Below are 17,886 nucleotides of genomic sequence, written 5' to 3'. Positions count from 1 at the left end.
AATTCTGGGCTATTACAAACCAAACCCAGCTCCCTGTAAATGTTGCTTTGGCTCATAATGCGTGGGCATTAACCCTCTCATCTGCCAGTTTCCCTTTTCTCCTGTTCCCACACTTTATCCAACTTATCAAGTTGTGTAAAGAGAAAAGGTAATATCACAGCTGAGCCTAAAGCCAAGATAATGCGTTTGCTTTTATTTCTAATGATTCATTGACCAGGGCATTTTTCACACAGGGCTTTTAGCTCGCATCTCCTCCGGAATGGAGGGTGTGCGTTCACATATTGGCCAGATTTCACAGAAGTCCCTGAAAGCTATTGGGGAGCACTTCACACATGATTTGGGTTTTTCATTGCACTTTTTATATTCAGGGTTAAAAAGAAATCCACTTTTTGGGTTGGTCCCCCCCCCCGCCCAACTTTGAACTTGCCATAAACTCTCAATAAAGCCTGCTGTGTGAAAAACACCCAAGAATTTATATCTGATATCATGCACACCTGATATCACACAGACACACTTCCATTATCATGGGTTCTCCATTCACAGTTTTGGCTATTCATGGTTGGGCTATATATACTCAGTTTTCATTATTGGGGGGTGGTGGTGAACTTCAGCCATTTGTGTTTCCTCTGCATGCATTTCTAACTTCTGGTGTGTTTGCATTTCTGGCTTGGAGGCACTTCTGGAGGCAGTGCAGAGCCATGTTGGGGGGGGGTGCTGGAATTTGGAGGATTGCAGGGTTTGGGGGGCATTACTGCAGGAGCTGGAGAGCTGGAATGGCCAAGGTGCAGTGCTGTACTCCTCTTATTTCTGCTTTTTTCCTGGTTCCCCCTCTCCATTTTTTAGTACTTTTTCATGTACTGAGGAACCTAACTCCATCATTCCCCTAGGCACAAGAGTAGGAATAAATTGAGTTTTCACAAGGAGGGAAGTAGGTGGTGGGGACCCCCCAGGGATCAGTACTGGGACTAGTGCTCTTTAACTTGTTCATAAATGATCTAGAAGTTGGGGTAACCGGTGAAGTGGCCAAGTTTGCAGATGACACAAAACTATTCAGGATAGTGAAATCCACAATAGATTGTGAGAATCCCCAAAAAGATCTCTCCAAGCTGTGGGCGACAAAATGTAGTTCAATGTAAGCAAGTGTAATGCGATGCATATTGGGGCAAAACCTCCGAATTTCACATCAGCTGATGAGATCTGTCAGTGTCTGACCAGGAGAGAGATCTTGGGGTCATGGTGGACAGCTCATTGAAAGTGTCAACTCAGTACGCGGCAGCTGTGAAAAAGGCCAATTCCATGCTAGGGATCATTAGGAAGAGGACTGAAAATAAAAATGCTAATATGATAATGCCCATATACAAATCTATGGTGAAGTCACATCTGGAGTACTGCGTACAGTTTTGGTCACCATATCTTAAGAAGGATATTTTAGAACTGGAAAAGGTTTAGAAGAGGGCAACTAAGATTATCAGGAGCCTGGAGTATCTTCCTTATGAGGCAAGGCTACTGCATCTGGGGCTCTTTACTTTGAAAAAGAGACAACTAAGAGGAGACATGATCGAGGTGTATAAAATTATGCATGGAGTGGAGAGAGTGGACAGAGAGAAGATTTTCTCCCTCTCTCACAACACTAGAATCAGGGGTCATCCCATGAAACTGAAGGTCGGGGAACAGGAGGATGTGGTGATGGTTACCAGCTTGGACGGCTTTAAAAGGGCCTTAGACAAATTCATGGAGGACAGAACTATCAATGGCTACTAGATTGGTGGCTGTGGGCTACCTCCAGCCTCAGAGGCAGGATGTCTCTCCATACCAGTTGCAGAGGAGCAACAGCAGGAGAGAGGGCATGCCTTCACCTCTTGCCTGTGGGCTCCCCAAATGCATCTGGTGGGCCACTGTGTGAAATAGGATGCTGGTCTAGATGGGCCTTGTGCCTGATCCAGCAGGGCTGTTCTATGAAGGTGGAGGAACCCCTCTGGCTCTTTCTAGGCTTTGAACAATTCTCAAGAAAAAAAGTTAAAGACCTCTACAACAGGGCTCAGAAATACCCAGCTCATTTTGAATCAACATAAGTAGGTTTCACCTATTTCTAGAAAAGGTGAAATTCCTTTTATTAAGGAATTTTTTAAAGAAAAGTTAATAGATATAGAGAAGAGGGTATTTCATTAATAGAACTAGCCTTTTCTTTTTAAAGCGTGAAATAATGCTTACTTCCTTCTGCAGAGATGACTTATCTGTGAGGGAGGCACACAGATTTACCCAGCACCATCAACAGAAAATCTGGGTGTAAGACTCACTGCAAAGGATAGATGATTATTATCTAGCATAAGAGAATGATTCCAAGGGTGTTCCCCTCTGCTATAACTCTGTATAAGCCCTAAGGCATAGATAAAGCTGAAGGTCAAAGTTCTTTCTGGCTCTGGTATTAAAAAAATCAGACCCTAGAGGCCAAACCCCAAGCAACACAGGCTGGGAAGAGCTGGAACGAGAGGCCAGAATGTTATATCTTCTGCCAATAACTGGAAAGTGGAAACATACAATATCTGTTGATGTAGTTTACCCCCTATACTAAATCTGTATGTTTTAAATTAAGTTAATTAAACTCTAGGGAACTTTATTGCTTAGTCAGCTACTTTTCTGAAATCTACCCATTAAGCACTTGTAAGAACAGAAGGGAAGAATTAAGGAAAGAATTCATCACCTGCTTGCTAAACTCTATCACATTGAAACCGACAGGACTTAAAATAACTTCACTTTGGCCAGATTGTGCCCTATTTTAGTCCTGCTTGTCCTACCCTCCTTTTATTAACCTGTCCTGTAAATGCTGCTAGTTTTAAAATATTACTGCAAAAATTACTTTTGATATTGGTATAACTTCAGAGGCAATATTTTTCACATTTCTCTCCACAGCCTGGGAGGTTTCCATCCACAAGTGATCCCCCCCCCCCCACCTCCGAAAAGAAGTGAATTATCAACCATGAAAACAGAGCTTTACTATGGAAATGGGGACAGGCCTGGAAAGGGCAAAGAGTTCAGGTACTACTATAATCTGTACTATAACACATGCCTTAAATGCATGGCACAGAGGACACGCTTTTCATAATGAAGCAATTTTATAGTTCTTATTGGACTGACACACCATGAAGGAATATTCAGAAATGGCAGCTTAAAACGAAAGGGGGGATGGCGGCGGCGGGGGGTGGGGGGAGGCAAATGGCATTACTTGTATAAAATACTACTGCAATAGTTCTTTTATTAATTTTTAATGCACAGAACCCTCGGTGACCTCTTTTATTCTTTTGCTGTCAACATGGCAGGCTGGAAAAAAACCTGAAATAGGAAAATAAAGCATAGGAGGTACTTAAACCCCAGGAGTGTGTATCCTATCCTGTCTGTCTGTCTGCCTGCTTTTCTACCTCTTTGCCTCCCCACACAAAATAAAGTGACTAGGTTTTCATTTTGCAGTAAGCCAACACCTTTCTTTACATTTTATATTTACTTTACATTCTCTCTATAAATCTCCCCCCCCACCCCCTGCCCCACAAAGGGTGTTTATCTATGTTAAGGCTATGGACCAATTTACTGCTGTAAATGGTTTCTATACATGTATAAGTCAATTAAAAAAAATACCCAGCAAGCTAATCACCCCAGTACAGCCTTCCTGTTTTCAACACACAATAGAACAACATGAAAGAAAGCTGTTTCCTTTTGTCTGTCCAGCCTCCTCCAAATATATTTGGCCTGATTCAGCTGCATTTTGCTTGAACAGTGGGACACCATTATGCTATGAATATTTACCACTGTTTATATCTCCAAGGAGACTAATCTCCATACCACTACAGTCCAGAAGCTCACAGTATTGTCTCTGCAGGACCAGGTTCATGTTGTCACAGCAACTGAGGGCACAGGGTCAAACAGATTAATCCATCAGTTAAAATAAAGCTCTGTACTAGTGCACCAAAACTTTTTCCAGTGGAGGGTTTAAAATAATGTTCTGTGCTGGAATCTGTCTTATAATGTGTGTGGATGTATATCTATCACAAAGGGGTAAAACAGAAATATTAGATCAGTCAGTGCGGTTTAATATCCCATAGGGAACCACTTATGGAAACATAGCGAGAAAGCAGGTTTCAGGAGGGAGACAGACGCCAAGTACAGCATATAAAACCCACACATTGCACACGGGGAATGTTTGTATTTTCCTCCTGCAATGCCCTTTGATTAGCCTCTGTCTAACATGTGGCCTGACAACTGTGACAGAATGAAAAATACCAGGAAAACTGTGGGTCAGGAGAGAAAAGAGATTTCCCCCTTCCTCAGGAGTGACCCTTTCACTGCATTCCATTGCAGTGTTTCACTATTAAGAAAAGGGCAACCCAAGAGTGTTCACACTCAATCTGTTCCATCTGTCATGACTATTAGAAACACTGACCAGCAACAAGCTTTAAGCACTCGGCATGCCACAGCAGACGCAGTATTCTAGCCACACTACAGGAACTTTCTGATATTTCGCTGGCCTCCAAGGAGACATTCTGCACAGGAAAGGGCAACACCTACCTGATACTCCACCATATGTAGTCCTCTTCCCCAGACCGACAGCAGGCCAAGGTGTGCCATCTGCTCTCAGTTCCATCAGCCCTGACACAGTGTTGGTGGCTGTAACACCATCTGCACCACCTGAGAACAAAGTCAGCGATCGCTTTAATAAGCTTGTTAACACAGCAACAGACATTAAAAATTATTCCACAGCAGTAGATACAACACTATTAATGGAAGCCTCGTTTTTCTCTCTAGCTGTGAGAAACTTTAAACAATTCATCACCATTGTACTATTAATATTAGTATTAAATGGTTAATATTTACAGTGCACAGTATTGGGGAGTGTTCCAAGTACTTCACATACCATGGGCCATGTCAGATGATCCAACAAAAAGATAATGGAAGTAGAGGGAATGACCTCCAAGCATATGTACTCCCTCCTCTTCCCTGCTGACCTCTGGCATGCAACTGTGATGACAAAATCCTGGCTAGTTAAATCACAGCTGCACATGTCACCTAGGCCCAGAAGATAAACCAGGATATGAAATTCCAGGTAGATCTTGGTTTCAGATCCTGGTTTGCAAATCACAGTTAAACCACATATCCTGCATTTGAATGCCATGCAGGGCTCTGGTTTAACTAATAAAGGTGAGGAGAAACATGGAGCAGAGTTTGTGAAGCTCAGAGCTCATGATCCAACAAACCATTATTTGAACCAGTCCATTATCCTCAGTGACCTTTACAAAAGGTTTACTTATCAGGGAGCTGTAATCAGCAGCAGCTCCATATTAAGTGTATAATTGATGGCAAATCTGTTTTTGCCTCTATGTAATGTCTGAAATGAGCCAAAAAACCACAGGTAGGTGTACTGGGAACTCCTGACATTCTCTAGTTGCCCTGCTGAGGCTGGATTTAAGGATGATTCCAACATAGCCCTTTTCCTCCTTGGAGGGATACCAAATGTGGTGAAGCCTTTTTCCTCCAATACAACTACTGGTCATAATGTAACATAAAACATAACTGCTTAGCCCACCAGTTCCTTCACCAAGAAGCTGAACACTACTCTAATCACAGCTTGCTGGTGGTTTGGGTTCTGAGGGCACAGTCTGACCTTTTAATTTCAAATATCTTGTTCAGATGATACATCCATAGGAATTCAAGGAAGAGTTTCAATAAGATGAGTAAAAATTCCTGGAAGGGTTTCACACATTTCCAAATATGATTTTGTACTTCAGTTTCAGGTTTATTTGCCACCTAGGCATAATTTTTTAGAGAAATAGTGTGCTCCCTCTCCATAATACTGATGTTATATATGAATTGGATGTTCCATGCAAACTCCTGCCTAATGTGATCTTTCCTTTTTTTCAGGGGAAACAAATGCATTAAAATCTATGTGATCAGGCATTGGCTGAGAGCACCTGGCTTATACATGAGGACATCTGCCTGGTAGAGGGAAGGGAGTGCTACCACATTATGCAAAGGTCAGTAGTGTTTGAAATTAGGGTATTATTTCCAGAAGAATTCTTCCATATGAATTTCACAGAAAGAGAAGACTGCAACAAGAAAATGGAAAGTCTGCTATCCCTCTGTTGGGATGCCATGTTACTTGGTTGCCTGAATGGCCCCATGGAGTCTGACAGGGTGCAAATGGAGCGTGGCATCCCTCCTTTGGGTGTTTGGTCTTCCCCCGAAAAGAGTGGGGGTAAGATGGTTCCAGGCCTGTTGCATCCCAGTGGGATTGAGCAAGTGGGCAGGGGCGTAACTACCATTAGGCAAGGGGAGGCAGCTGCCTGGGGGCCCCCACGCCTCGAGGGGCCCCCCAGAGGCAAGTCACATGTGAAGTGAGTGTGTGTGTATCAGCGAGGGGCCCATTTTAAAATTTTGTCTCTGGGCCCACTCCAGCCTCGTTACGCCCCTGCAAGTGGGGCAGGGAGAGCTGCAGGGAACAGCTCTGATGGGGCCATGTCATAAACAGGATTTACAACCCCTTCAGCTCTCCCCCTGTGAGTTAAACAGAAAGTAGCAGCGAAGCTGCATGAAGGAAAATGAAAGACTCACAAAGAAAAATAGTAGTAAACGAATAAAGTCCCCTGAACTAAGCTAGGTACCCCTCTTTACGATAACTGAGTAATAACTGAAAAGAAAACAACAGAGCAAGGAATGAATAGAACAAGAAACACAGAGCAGGAAAGAAGAGAACAAGGGCAAACTGGAACTCGAAAGGTTAAGGAATTCCACATAGGAACATGGTCTGCGGTAAATGAAAGTTGCTAACAGCAATCTGTGCAGCGAACAGACTGCTTAATATAAGGCTCAAGATAACCGGCAGCCAATCAGGCTTTCCTGAGTTAGCACTTCTACTTCCTCTCCTGTGATATCCTGCACCTGCATGTCTCCCACTGAGCCTTCTTCTTGAGACGTCTTCTCAAGACAGGCAAAATCCCCGTCTCCTCCTGATCAGCCTGCTCAGTTCTCATGTCTGGCAGCTGTCCCGATTCCTCAGCTCCAGCATCTGATCTCCCTGCCAAATCCTGTTGCTGTGTCTCTGAGCCTGCACTCCCAACTGAGACCTCCCATTCCTCCTCTGACTCAGAAGACTCCTCTGACTCAGAAGTCTGAGCCATGACAGGCCACCATATAGGGAGAGGAAGGAAGCAGGAATTGAGACCAGGAAGGGAGTGGGAATTGGAGTAGGCTTTAAGCCCTGACAGGTCTGTAGTAGGGCATTTAAAGGCAAGGCAGCTGATGATGAGGGCTGTCAGAGTTGCCCTGGAGAGGAAACCGGCTGTATGTAGTGAGCCAGGAGGACGGAAGTGCTAGCTTCCTCCCGTAGCTTACTCTGAGGCTGACCTTGGCTGTTTTCACCCCAGGATTTTGGAGTCAAAAAGAGTCAGGAACACACCTCCTCCTCCTACTTGGAGCATGACAGCCTCTGCAAATTTCTCTTGAAAAGCTCTAGAGCAACAAATGAATTTCTTGGGAACTGCAAGAGACTTATTGATGGCATCAGGAGAAAAAATATTGACTGGGCACAGAAGAGGCAAAGTAGATGAGGGGGGATATGTTAGATTCTGAAAGAAAATAATGATGTATTTCACATTAATGCCCGTATCCTAAACATAAATGTATGTGAACTAATGGGGAATCTAGCTAGCTAGCTAGCTACACACACACACACACACACACACACACACACACACTTACTTTAAAAATTGATGTTGGTTTGGGCAGAAGTCTCAAGGGGAGACAATCAACCATTCACTCAGATTCATTCTTGCTCCACCCTATTATGGCCCTCACCACTGCCATCAAGTCAAAGTATTTTATCTTTCTCTCTCTCTTTGGTTGCTTCCACCAAACAGCCTTATATCACTTCCACCTTTGAGAATTCTTTTATACCTCTGTCAGTTTACTTGTACCAAATAGTGTGAGATGTCAATTAGATACGGTGTGACAAACAAGGTTTCAGAGACCAAAGTAAATAAATAACAAAGTTAAGTTTTTACTAAGAACTATGAAAAACATCAATAAACAGGTTTGTACAACAAGAAAAGTTCTAAAATAATTTGTGCAGTAACCCATAAGAACTGTAAGGGCATTAAAAAACAATGAAGAAACACATCCATCTAAACCTGTATCTATCGATATCCTCCTCCAGCCAGATTCTAAAACCAAACAATTTCTTCCAACTTAAACGTTTCCCTTTTTTCCTTCAGCTTGGCTCCCAGCCTCTTCTTCAGCACTTACTATTAGCAATAGCAATAGCAATAGCACTTACATTTATATACTGCTCTATAGCCGGAGCTCTCTAAGCGGTTTACAATGATTTTAGCATATTGCCCCCAACATTCTGGGTACTCATTTTACCGACCTCAGAAGGATGGAAGGCTGAGTCAACCCTGAGCCCCTGGTCAGGATCGAACTTGTAACCTTCTGGTTACAGGGTGGCAGTTTTACCACTGCGCCACCAGGGGCTCATAGCCACTGCGCCACCAGGGGCTATTCTGGCTCTTCTTCTTCTGTTTCCCTCCCTCCATCTCATTCTGGTTTAAATAATCTGACTCTGACCCCTAATCCAAGATTCTGACCAATCGGAAGGAAAGTAGCCTATGGTTTTTTTGTCCAGTATCTTGTGTTTTTTCCCTCTGGCCTAACTTTTTGAACTTCATAAGGAAAATAACCTTTTGATACTTCTGGAAGATGAGAACTTCAGAAGCTCCTATAAAACAATCACTTTTCTCACCTTCCTAGTGCTGAACTACAAATTACTTTTTAAGAGCTTTGACTCCAGTATCAGGGAGGAGAGCTGACCTTGTGGTAGCAAGCATGACTTGTCCCGTTAGCTAAGCAGGGTCCACCTTGGTTGCATATGAATGGGAGACTACATGTGAGCATTGTAAGATATTCCCCTTAGGGGATGGAGCCACTCTGGGAAAGAGCATCTAGGTTCCAAGTCCTCTCCCTGGCATCTCCAAGACAGGGCTAAGAGAGATTCCTGCCTGCAACCTTGGAAAAGCCGCTACCAGTCTGTGAAGACAATACCGAGCTAGATAGACCAGTGGTCTGACTCAGTATATGGCAGCTTCCTATGTTCTTATCTAGGCAAAAGAACACACTTTTCTACTCAGAGGCGAACATTTCACACCACTTTACTATGCTAAATATAACAAAACTAATTACAAGATGGCAGGAACAGTTCTATTCCTTCACAGTTGATAATAAAAACAAACCTTGGAGTATGTAAAAAAGGGAAGCTACTTATCTGGTAGATGCTCACCCTCCTTCACCTCCCTCTGGCACCACCAATATTCATGGTACAAAATGTTAACCTGAATTACACTGAAAAGCTTGAAAAACTCACTGGCTGACATCCAGAACAATGGAGCACGGACACACCAGAAAGATGTGTTCGTGATGTCGAGAGCTTTCCCACTACTGTTGCATCTGCATGGGAAGCAGGGGGGACCAAATTTCAGTGATTTTGAGGAAATGTCTGTATTATCCAAAAATAAATCCCTGAAAGCTTCAACCCTCCAGGACATATTTTCAAGTGACACAGGGCACTTCCAGAGCCAAAAAAAATTGATGGAATTTGCTTCCACTGCACACCTGATGCTGCACAGCTAGGAAAGCTCTCCACACAGCGGACATGCCCTCTTGGTGTGTTCATGCTCTGCTACTCTGGATGTCAACCACTTCACCCCCTACATACTATATGGTGTTTGCTTCCATAATGGAGTTCAATGATAACAGTGTCATGACTAACAGTCAAGCTGCAAACCTATATGACAGTGTAGGATCTATCTGAGTTTGTTACCTTCTTGTGCAGCTGTTGCAATGCTCACAATATTTGTGACATTTGGGGTCAGCTTGGCAAAGAAAGGAATCTGAACAGCTTGCCTCACCCAGCGACAGATGTTCCGCACCAGCTCTGGATCCTGTTCAAATAGGTCAGATAAATACAGTGCATAATTAAAAGTAATGTGATCAACACTTTCTGACAATCTGCTGCACTGTGGTTTGCGGAAATTATACTTCAATGATCTGCTTTGACTTTTTATCTCAAACTGAGTTTGTAGTCATCCTTTCCACCTTAATGTGGAAAGAATATCTGCAAAGCACTGGACACCAAAATAAGCACACAGAACCCAAGCGGCAAGTATGGCACGGAATTGTGCAAGCAATCATTGTGGTCTGCCATAGGTACTGTATACCCTCTAGCTTAGAACTTCAAAGCAAGCCAGATTATCCTGGAGAAAAAACAGGTGTGCAGACAAGGCCAAATCCTCTGTGATTTGGCCAGAGACGCTGGACTTTGCCCCTCAGATACATAATATTCCAAACCAGTTTTCTCAATTATCATCCTTCATTGCTTAAAAAGCTGCATTTCTAACACTTTGCTTTTACAGAGATATAAGGGGAAAAGTATACAGGCAGTCTTATCTCCAGTAAGTAAACCTGCCCTTACCTTCCAGTGTTCTGGCCAATGACTGCAAAGCCACTGGAATGATTGCCAAGCACTTCCGTATTTGGACTTGTTCTACAATTGTACTACAACTGCATTTTATTTTATTACAATGATTAAATAAGTTATATAGTTTTAATCTAACCCAATTATATTTGGATTTTTGTTTTTTCCTGTTTTGTATTGAATTACGATGAACTGCACATATGTTACAGAAGGTTTAAATTAGTGCTGATTGAAAGAAATACATTTCACCAAATTTCTTGGGCTTTTTTTTACAGTTTGTGGAGGGAGGGACAAACAGTGGCAATTTCAGAGAGAATAAACTTTGCTGGAAATTTTGGCATGGGGGAGAGGTTACCTGTATGGCGGCTACAGCAGCAGTATCCCCTGGAGGGTTTTCAAACAGCAGGCTTTACTACCAGGCTTTACTGTGAGTTTGAAGTCCCCCGCCCCACACACACACACACAAAAGATGCAAAGGGTGGGGTTTTTTACCCTGGATATAAACTGGGCTATACTCTAATGCACAAATAAAAACATGAATAGTGTGTGAAGTGTTCCCTGATAGTTTGCACGGACTTCGGGGTAAATCTGTGCGATATGTGAACGCACACCTCAGTAATCCAGCCGCGGTGTGACTAGGGCATGGTTAACTGTGGCCAGTTCTGCCTTCGTGATAAAGGAATGCAGCTGACGCACTAACCAAAGCTGTGCAAAAGCACCTCTTGCCTCGGCCTCCACCTGAGCTTCCAAAAGCAGAGCCGGGTCCAGGAGTACTCCCAAGCTGCGCAAGTGCTCTTTCAAGCGGAGTGCAACCCCATCCAGAACTGGTCAGATCCCTTCATCCCCATTGGCTCTCATACTGACCAGCAGCACCTCCGTTTTGTCTGGATTAAATCTCAGTTTACTAACCTACATCCAGGTCATCACAGCCACCAAGCCCCGACCCAGGTCATCCACTGCTTCCCTAGGATCAGGTGACAAGGAGAGATAGAGCTGAGTGTCATCTGCATACTGCTGACAATGCAGTCCATGTCCCCAGATCTATCTATTTATTTATTTAATACATTTCTACACTGCCCTGATCCAAAGTCTCAGGGCGGTTCACAGTCATAAATGAACTCTCCCAGCAGTTTCATGTAGATGTTGAACAGCATGGGGGACAAGACCAACTGACCACAGTTATCCACGCCCTAGTCACGTAGTGGCTGGATTACTGCAATGCACTCTGCATGGGGCTGCCCTTGAAGAATATTTGGAAACTGCAGCAAGTGCAAAATGCAGCAGCTAGAATTGTATCCAGAGCTGCCTGTTTGGATAATATTATACCCACCCTGAAAGAGGTGCATTGGCTACCAATTTGTTTCCAGGTCCAGTTCAAAGTGCTGGTTTTGACTTTTAAAGCCCTTACCTGGAGCTTCAGCTAGTGCGCCAGCTGCATCCCTTTCTCGAGAAGGCAGATCTGGCCATGGTTACCCATGCCTTAATCACGTCACGGCTGGATTACTGTAATGAGCTCTACGTGGGGCTGCCCTTGAAGAATATCCAGAAACTGCAGCTAGTGCAAAATGCGGCAGCTAGGGTTTTATCCGGAGCTGCCCAATGGGAGCACATCACACCCATTCTGAAAGAGCTGCACTGGCTACCTTTAAAGCCCTTAACGGTTTGGGCCCAGGGTACTTGAGGAACCGCCTGCTCCGAAGGGTTGCTGCCCACTTGACAAGGACATCTGAGGGGGCTCTGCTCCAGGTGCCAACAATGAGGGAGTCCCAGCTGTTGTGCACTCGGGACAGGGCCTTCTCTGTTGCTGCCCCCAGAATCTGGATTGCTCTCCCAGTGGCTATTTGCTCCTCGGACCCCATTACAGCTTTTAGAAAGCTTGTTAAATCATGGCTTTTTATCCAGGCTTTTACATAATTGTTTTATTGTGGCTTCTATGTGTTTTTATCTGTGTATCGTTTTAATGCTTGTATTTTATAGATTTTAAATTTGGTTTGTTTTTATATTTTAAGCTTAATACTTTTATCGTCATTTTATTGTATGTTTTTTAACTTTTGTAACCCGCCTTGTGATTGTTTTTAATGAAAGGTGGTACATGAATGCAACAATAAATAAATAAATAAAAATAAATAAACATGGGTAACAGTTTCCAGGAGGCCAGAGCCACAGGGGCAGAAAACTGTAGCTGAAGAATCCTTAGCGAACCTCCTTTCCGAAATAGAGGAGGGCAGCACATTTAAGTGAGCCGGAGCAAACGCAACCTGAAACTTGGAAAAGTTAAGTGTTGTTAGATAATTTGCACTTCTATCTTCCATTGGGGGGGGGGATACCAAAATGTAGGGGAGAGCGGGTCCTGTTAGCCAAAGATGTAAGCTCCTGATGTTCAATGTCATGCAACCGTAGAAATAGTATTTCCTTCACCTTATTATTCTCCAGAGTAAGTAGTTCAGAAGGAGAAAGTCCCAATTGTATTATTTTGTTGTTTACATAAGATAGCCAGGAGTTTGGATAAGAGTCCAACCAAAAATAATGGAAGGAAGAAAATTCCTGATTCTCTAAACAGAGTTTAATCCATCTAGCAAAAGTAAATTCCCAAGCTTTACAGGCTATAGAGAAAGACCCAGATTCCAGGCAAAGAACAGAATAGGACACACACCTAGGCACTGCAAAGATTGCTTTTAGGAATATAGACTGTACTCTCTCCAATTCAGTTGTGACCCCCTGTATCCATAGTGAGCCTCCAAAAAGTAACTGAGCCACAATCTTAGCCCGAAATACCTGGAGTGCCATAGGTATATACTGGCCTCCTTTAGAATAGTAGAAGCACAAAAAGGCACTAAGAGTTTTACGGGCTATATGGATGGAGGACAGCCTGTGAGTATTCGCTTGACAAGACGGGAGCTCTGCTCCATGCGCCGACGGTGAGAGAGGCTCAGTTGCCGAGCACGTGGGACAGGGCCTTCTCAGTCATTGCCCCCAGGCTTTGGAATGCTCTCCCAGCTGAAACCTATTCCTCAGTCTGTGGCTCTTCACCCAGGCTTTTGAATGAGAGTATTGGGTTTTTGTTTGTTTTTACTGCTGCTGCTTTGCATTATGTATTATTATTATTATTATTATTATTTTATGGGTCATTAAATTTTTATAGAGCGATTATTTTCATATTTATATTATCTGTACTTTTGTATGATGTATTTTAATTTTTGAGATCATTGGTACCTTTGTTCAATAAATAAATAAATAAATAAATAGCCCTGTGTGAAAAACAGCCTGGCTTTTAACGCAAAATACTGCACCTCCATGGAAGGCAGCAATGGTGGCAGCAGTACGTAAAGAGCTGCTGCTTTCCCCAGTGACTGGCTCCTCCTGGTGACTATCCCCCGACACCGCACCTGAATATACCAGCACGCTACATAGGCTATATATGCACCATGTAGCATAATTCCTGGAGCATTCCTGAAAAGAAAAGGTGGCTGGCAGTAGCTGGTTGCCAGAAAGAGCTGCAGTGCTTATGTGGGCGTTTGCCCTTCATGCAGGCATAACATCACCAGTTAAAAGCAAGAGGATACCACCACTGCCTGCAATAAAGATAAGCCAACCCCTGGCTAAAACTTTTCAAAAACTGTGTGTCTCCCTCACAAACTTCAAAAGACACAGACACAGACACACACCCCGCCATTTTCACCACCTGGGAAACGGGCAGGGGGATGTTGGGTCAGCACAGGTTTAAATTGACAAAAAGGAGATCTTTTTGTTTTATCATGAGTGAACAATTCTTCAGCAATTAAAATTAAACTTTAGAAAATGCCCTGCACCAAATTCAAACAAAAGTCAGAGAAGTTCATCTAAACTATTTACATTTTAATATGCGGAGAGATAGCCAACTGAAAGCCTAGGGGATAGACCCAGCTCCTAGAATAACTTTATCTAGCCCTGGGCCTAACCAATTTGTGGTTAAAACAAATCAAATTGTGGGGAAAAGTTTGTCCACAATTGCACTTATCAAAAAAGGAAAAAAGGTTTCCAAGAAGTGTGAAATTCTACAGTTTTAATATTATACCTTATATTTTTAATTTGTATGCAACATGTATGTAATATTCAGCTGTATCTTTGTTGTAGCACTATGCCTAGGTGCATGTGCTTCAGAACAGTGAAGCTTTTATTAATGTTGCACTTGCTAGTTGTGCTAGGTCTGATGCTTGCATTCCAGACTAGTTTTGCACTACGGTAAGCATGCTTGTGCTTGTGCAGCAAGGTGTACAACCTGTGGCACATTACATATGTTTTGTTGGGAAATTTTGTGCAACAGTTCAAGATAGCAATTGTGCAGGAACACAGTTCTGAAAATCCCAGTGATTTAGTGCTATGCGATCTTTGAAAATTGTGCAAGTGCAGTGTTAGGATATCAGTCAGTCTCTGTATTTATCTGTTGAGTTGTGGGGGTCAATATGCATGGCAAAATATAGTTCCAGAAAGAACCCATCACCATATAATAGCCTAAAACATTATGCTCTGAAAGTATGCATGGAACTTGGAAAACTATCAAGTTATGGTTGGTGGTTCTGGTTCTGGAGGGTCCTCCTAAGCCCTTCAGGTCCGGGCTCAAAAATTACCTAGGTGCACCACTATTTGGAGGTATTCCATACTTCCACCATCCATAACTTGATGGTTTCCCAAGTTCCATGCATACTTTCAGAGCATAACCTTTTAGGCTATTATATGGCGGAGGTTTCTTTTTGGGTCCATTCACATACTTGGTTGAATCCACCCAGGTCTTCTTGAGTTTTTCAAAATATAGTTCCAGCCCATGAGTTCTTACCTGGAGAAAACAGCTGGCCCCAAGAATACAGAGGTTGGCCATGCCTGCTGCAGACAATGTCATTTGAGATAGTGGGCAGTTCTGATACATGTGGTAACTGTATCCAAAATGATTTGACCAGAAGGTGATAAACATTTTCCCAGTCCCCTCTAAAAAAAACCGTCCAAGTACAGTTATTTTGGAGAGGTCAAATTGCTTTTCTGAATGCTCGTCTACTTTGAAGAGCAGCATATGATGGCAAAAAACTAAATGAAAGGGTGGGAACCTCAACTCTCTTCAAAGCTAGAAACAGAAATCTTCAAGCACTTAGTTCTCTCATGGGACAGCCAGCCTTTAGAGGACAATCAGGTATCTGTTCCATTGACAATGACTATGTGGTCCTAATGCTCTTTGATTCCTGAGCATAGAACAATCTATTTGGAACAAGCTTCCTCCCCTTGTGACAATTGCTGATAACACCTTTTGATAAGCTACCTGGATATTTGAAATATCTACTGTAGTTCATTACTAATATGATGTTAATGAGTTAAAAAGTCCTTGGGACAATGATAAAGATAGTTTGAGAACAAACCATTTAAGCTGGTATTGACTAGGCATGAACTCATCAGTTATTTATAGATATTCCTTCTGTGTCTTTGCTGCAGCTAATTAAATCTGTCATAAAAGAAGAGGCTTCTGAAACTGGGCTCCCCCAAAATCCCAATGAGGCAATTAAAAGGGATTATTATCAGGGCTATTTCAACCAACAGCAAACAAAATGGTAACAGTGGTTCCTGGACTGAAACACTCCAGATTGAATCTATCTGAAATGGCAACATAAACAACAGAAGAATTAAAATGGACACCAGAAACAAATCAGATACAGAAACTTACAACAGCAGTGGCAAAATGGGACAATCACAGAGTTATCTGTAAACTTCCTTTCAATAACTTTTAAATGTTATTGAAATGTTCCAGAAGCCAGCTGGAGAAGGGGAGAAGAGGATACCATCTTCCCCAGGGTGTGAGACTGGGGTGCCTGTCTGGCTGCCTCTTCTCTTCTGCCCTCCCTGGTTGTCATCTGCCTCCCCCCAGGACTGCTTGTGGAGAGGCTTTGCAGGACTGGGGCTGTAAGGGTGACTGGGCAGTTTTTCCTGGTTCCACCTGCTGAGCTTGTTGCTCAGCCTATATAGGAAGACTGCCAGTGGCGGCGGGCCCGCCACTGGTGGGGTCACCACCGAAGGGGTGACACCAAAGAGGGCTGCCCCCTTGGGGGAGAAACAAGGGCGAGGGCTGAACACTTTATCCAACCATTTGTATAGAGGGAGGCATTCAATAGTGGGGCTTCTGCTTAATCAGCTTTAAGTTGTGCTGAGGTTGAGCCAATAATTAACAATTAAAAACATCGTAAAACAACAATTAAATAATCAGAAGAATTTAAAAGCAAGTTTTAAAAAGCTGAGAAAGCCTGGTTGAAGAGATGTGTTTTCAGGTGTTTTTGGAAAATTGCCAGAGATGGGGAGGATCGTATCTCAGCAGGGAGTGCATTCCACAATCTTGGGGCAGCAGCCAAGAAGGCCCGTCTCTGTGTAGCCACCAAACAAGTTGGTGGCAACTGGAGAGGGACCTCCTCAAGTGACCTCAATGGGCGGTGGGACTCATAGCGAAGAAGACGCTCTCTTAAATACCCAAGGCCTAAGCCATTTAGGGCTTTATAAGTTATAACTAGCACTTTGTATTTTGCCTGGAAAACTATTGGCAGCCAGTGTAACTCCATCAATAAAGGAGTAACGTGGTCTCTCCGAGATGACCCAGAGACCTGGCTGCCGCATTCTGAACCAACTGAAGTTTCTGGACTACGTACAAAGGCAGCCCCACGTAGAGTGCATTACAGAAGTCCAGTCTGGAGGTTACCAACAAATGTACCACTGTTTTGAGGTTATTGATCTCGAGAAACGGACGCAGCTGGTGTATCAGCCGAAGCTGATAAAAAGCACCCCTGGCCACCGCCTCAACCTGAGAAACCAAGGAGAGACATTGATCCAGAAGTACTCCCAGACTGCGAAACTTTTCCTTTTGGGGAAGTGGGACCCCGTCTACAACAGGCAGATCAAAATCGTCTCTAGAGTTCCGACCACACACAATAAGTACCTCCGTCTTATCTGGATTCAGCTTCAGTTTATTCTCCCTCATCCAGCCCATTACTGCTTCCAGGCAGGCATTTAGGGAGAATATGCAAGCTCCTGAAGAAGTTGACATGGAGAAGTAGATCTGTGTGTCATCAGCATACTGGTAACACCCAGCTCCAAATCCCGCGATGATCTCTCCCAGTGGTTTCATGTAGATGTTAAAAAGCATTGGAGAAAGTATGGAACCTTGAGGGACACCATACTTAAGCTCAGATTTTGAAGAGCAACAATCTCCAATCGACACCATCTGGAATTTGTCCAAGAGGTAGGAGCGGAACCACTGTAAAGCAGTGCCTCCCACCCTCAACACCCTCAGACGTTCCAGAAGGATACTATGGTCGATAGTATCGAAAGCCGCCGAGAGATCCAAAAGGACCAACAGAGTCACACTTCCT

The 17,886-nt window shown here is 43.4% G+C and overlaps 1 protein-coding gene across 11 annotated transcripts in view; it reads right to left on the bottom strand.

Moving 5' to 3' along the window:
- Positions 1 to 17,886, bottom strand: part of DPYD (dihydropyrimidine dehydrogenase) — a 773,239-nt gene that overhangs the window by 172,201 nt on the left and 583,152 nt on the right. For all 11 annotated transcript variants that reach the window (XM_053242814.1, XM_053242808.1, XM_053242809.1 and 8 more), the window contains 2 exons: positions 9,857 to 9,977; positions 4,558 to 4,677 (listed from right to left, as the gene is read on the bottom strand). In XM_053242814.1, the coding sequence (XP_053098789.1) occupies positions 4,558 to 4,677; positions 9,857 to 9,977 (241 nt within the window). The remainder of the gene's footprint in view (positions 1 to 4,557; positions 4,678 to 9,856; positions 9,978 to 17,886) is intronic.

Source organism: Hemicordylus capensis, chromosome 4, assembly GCF_027244095.1.
Source record: "Hemicordylus capensis ecotype Gifberg chromosome 4, rHemCap1.1.pri, whole genome shotgun sequence".
Classification (NCBI taxonomy): Eukaryota; Metazoa; Chordata; class Lepidosauria; order Squamata; family Cordylidae; genus Hemicordylus; species Hemicordylus capensis.
This window is presented reverse-complemented; position numbering and strand designations above follow the sequence as displayed.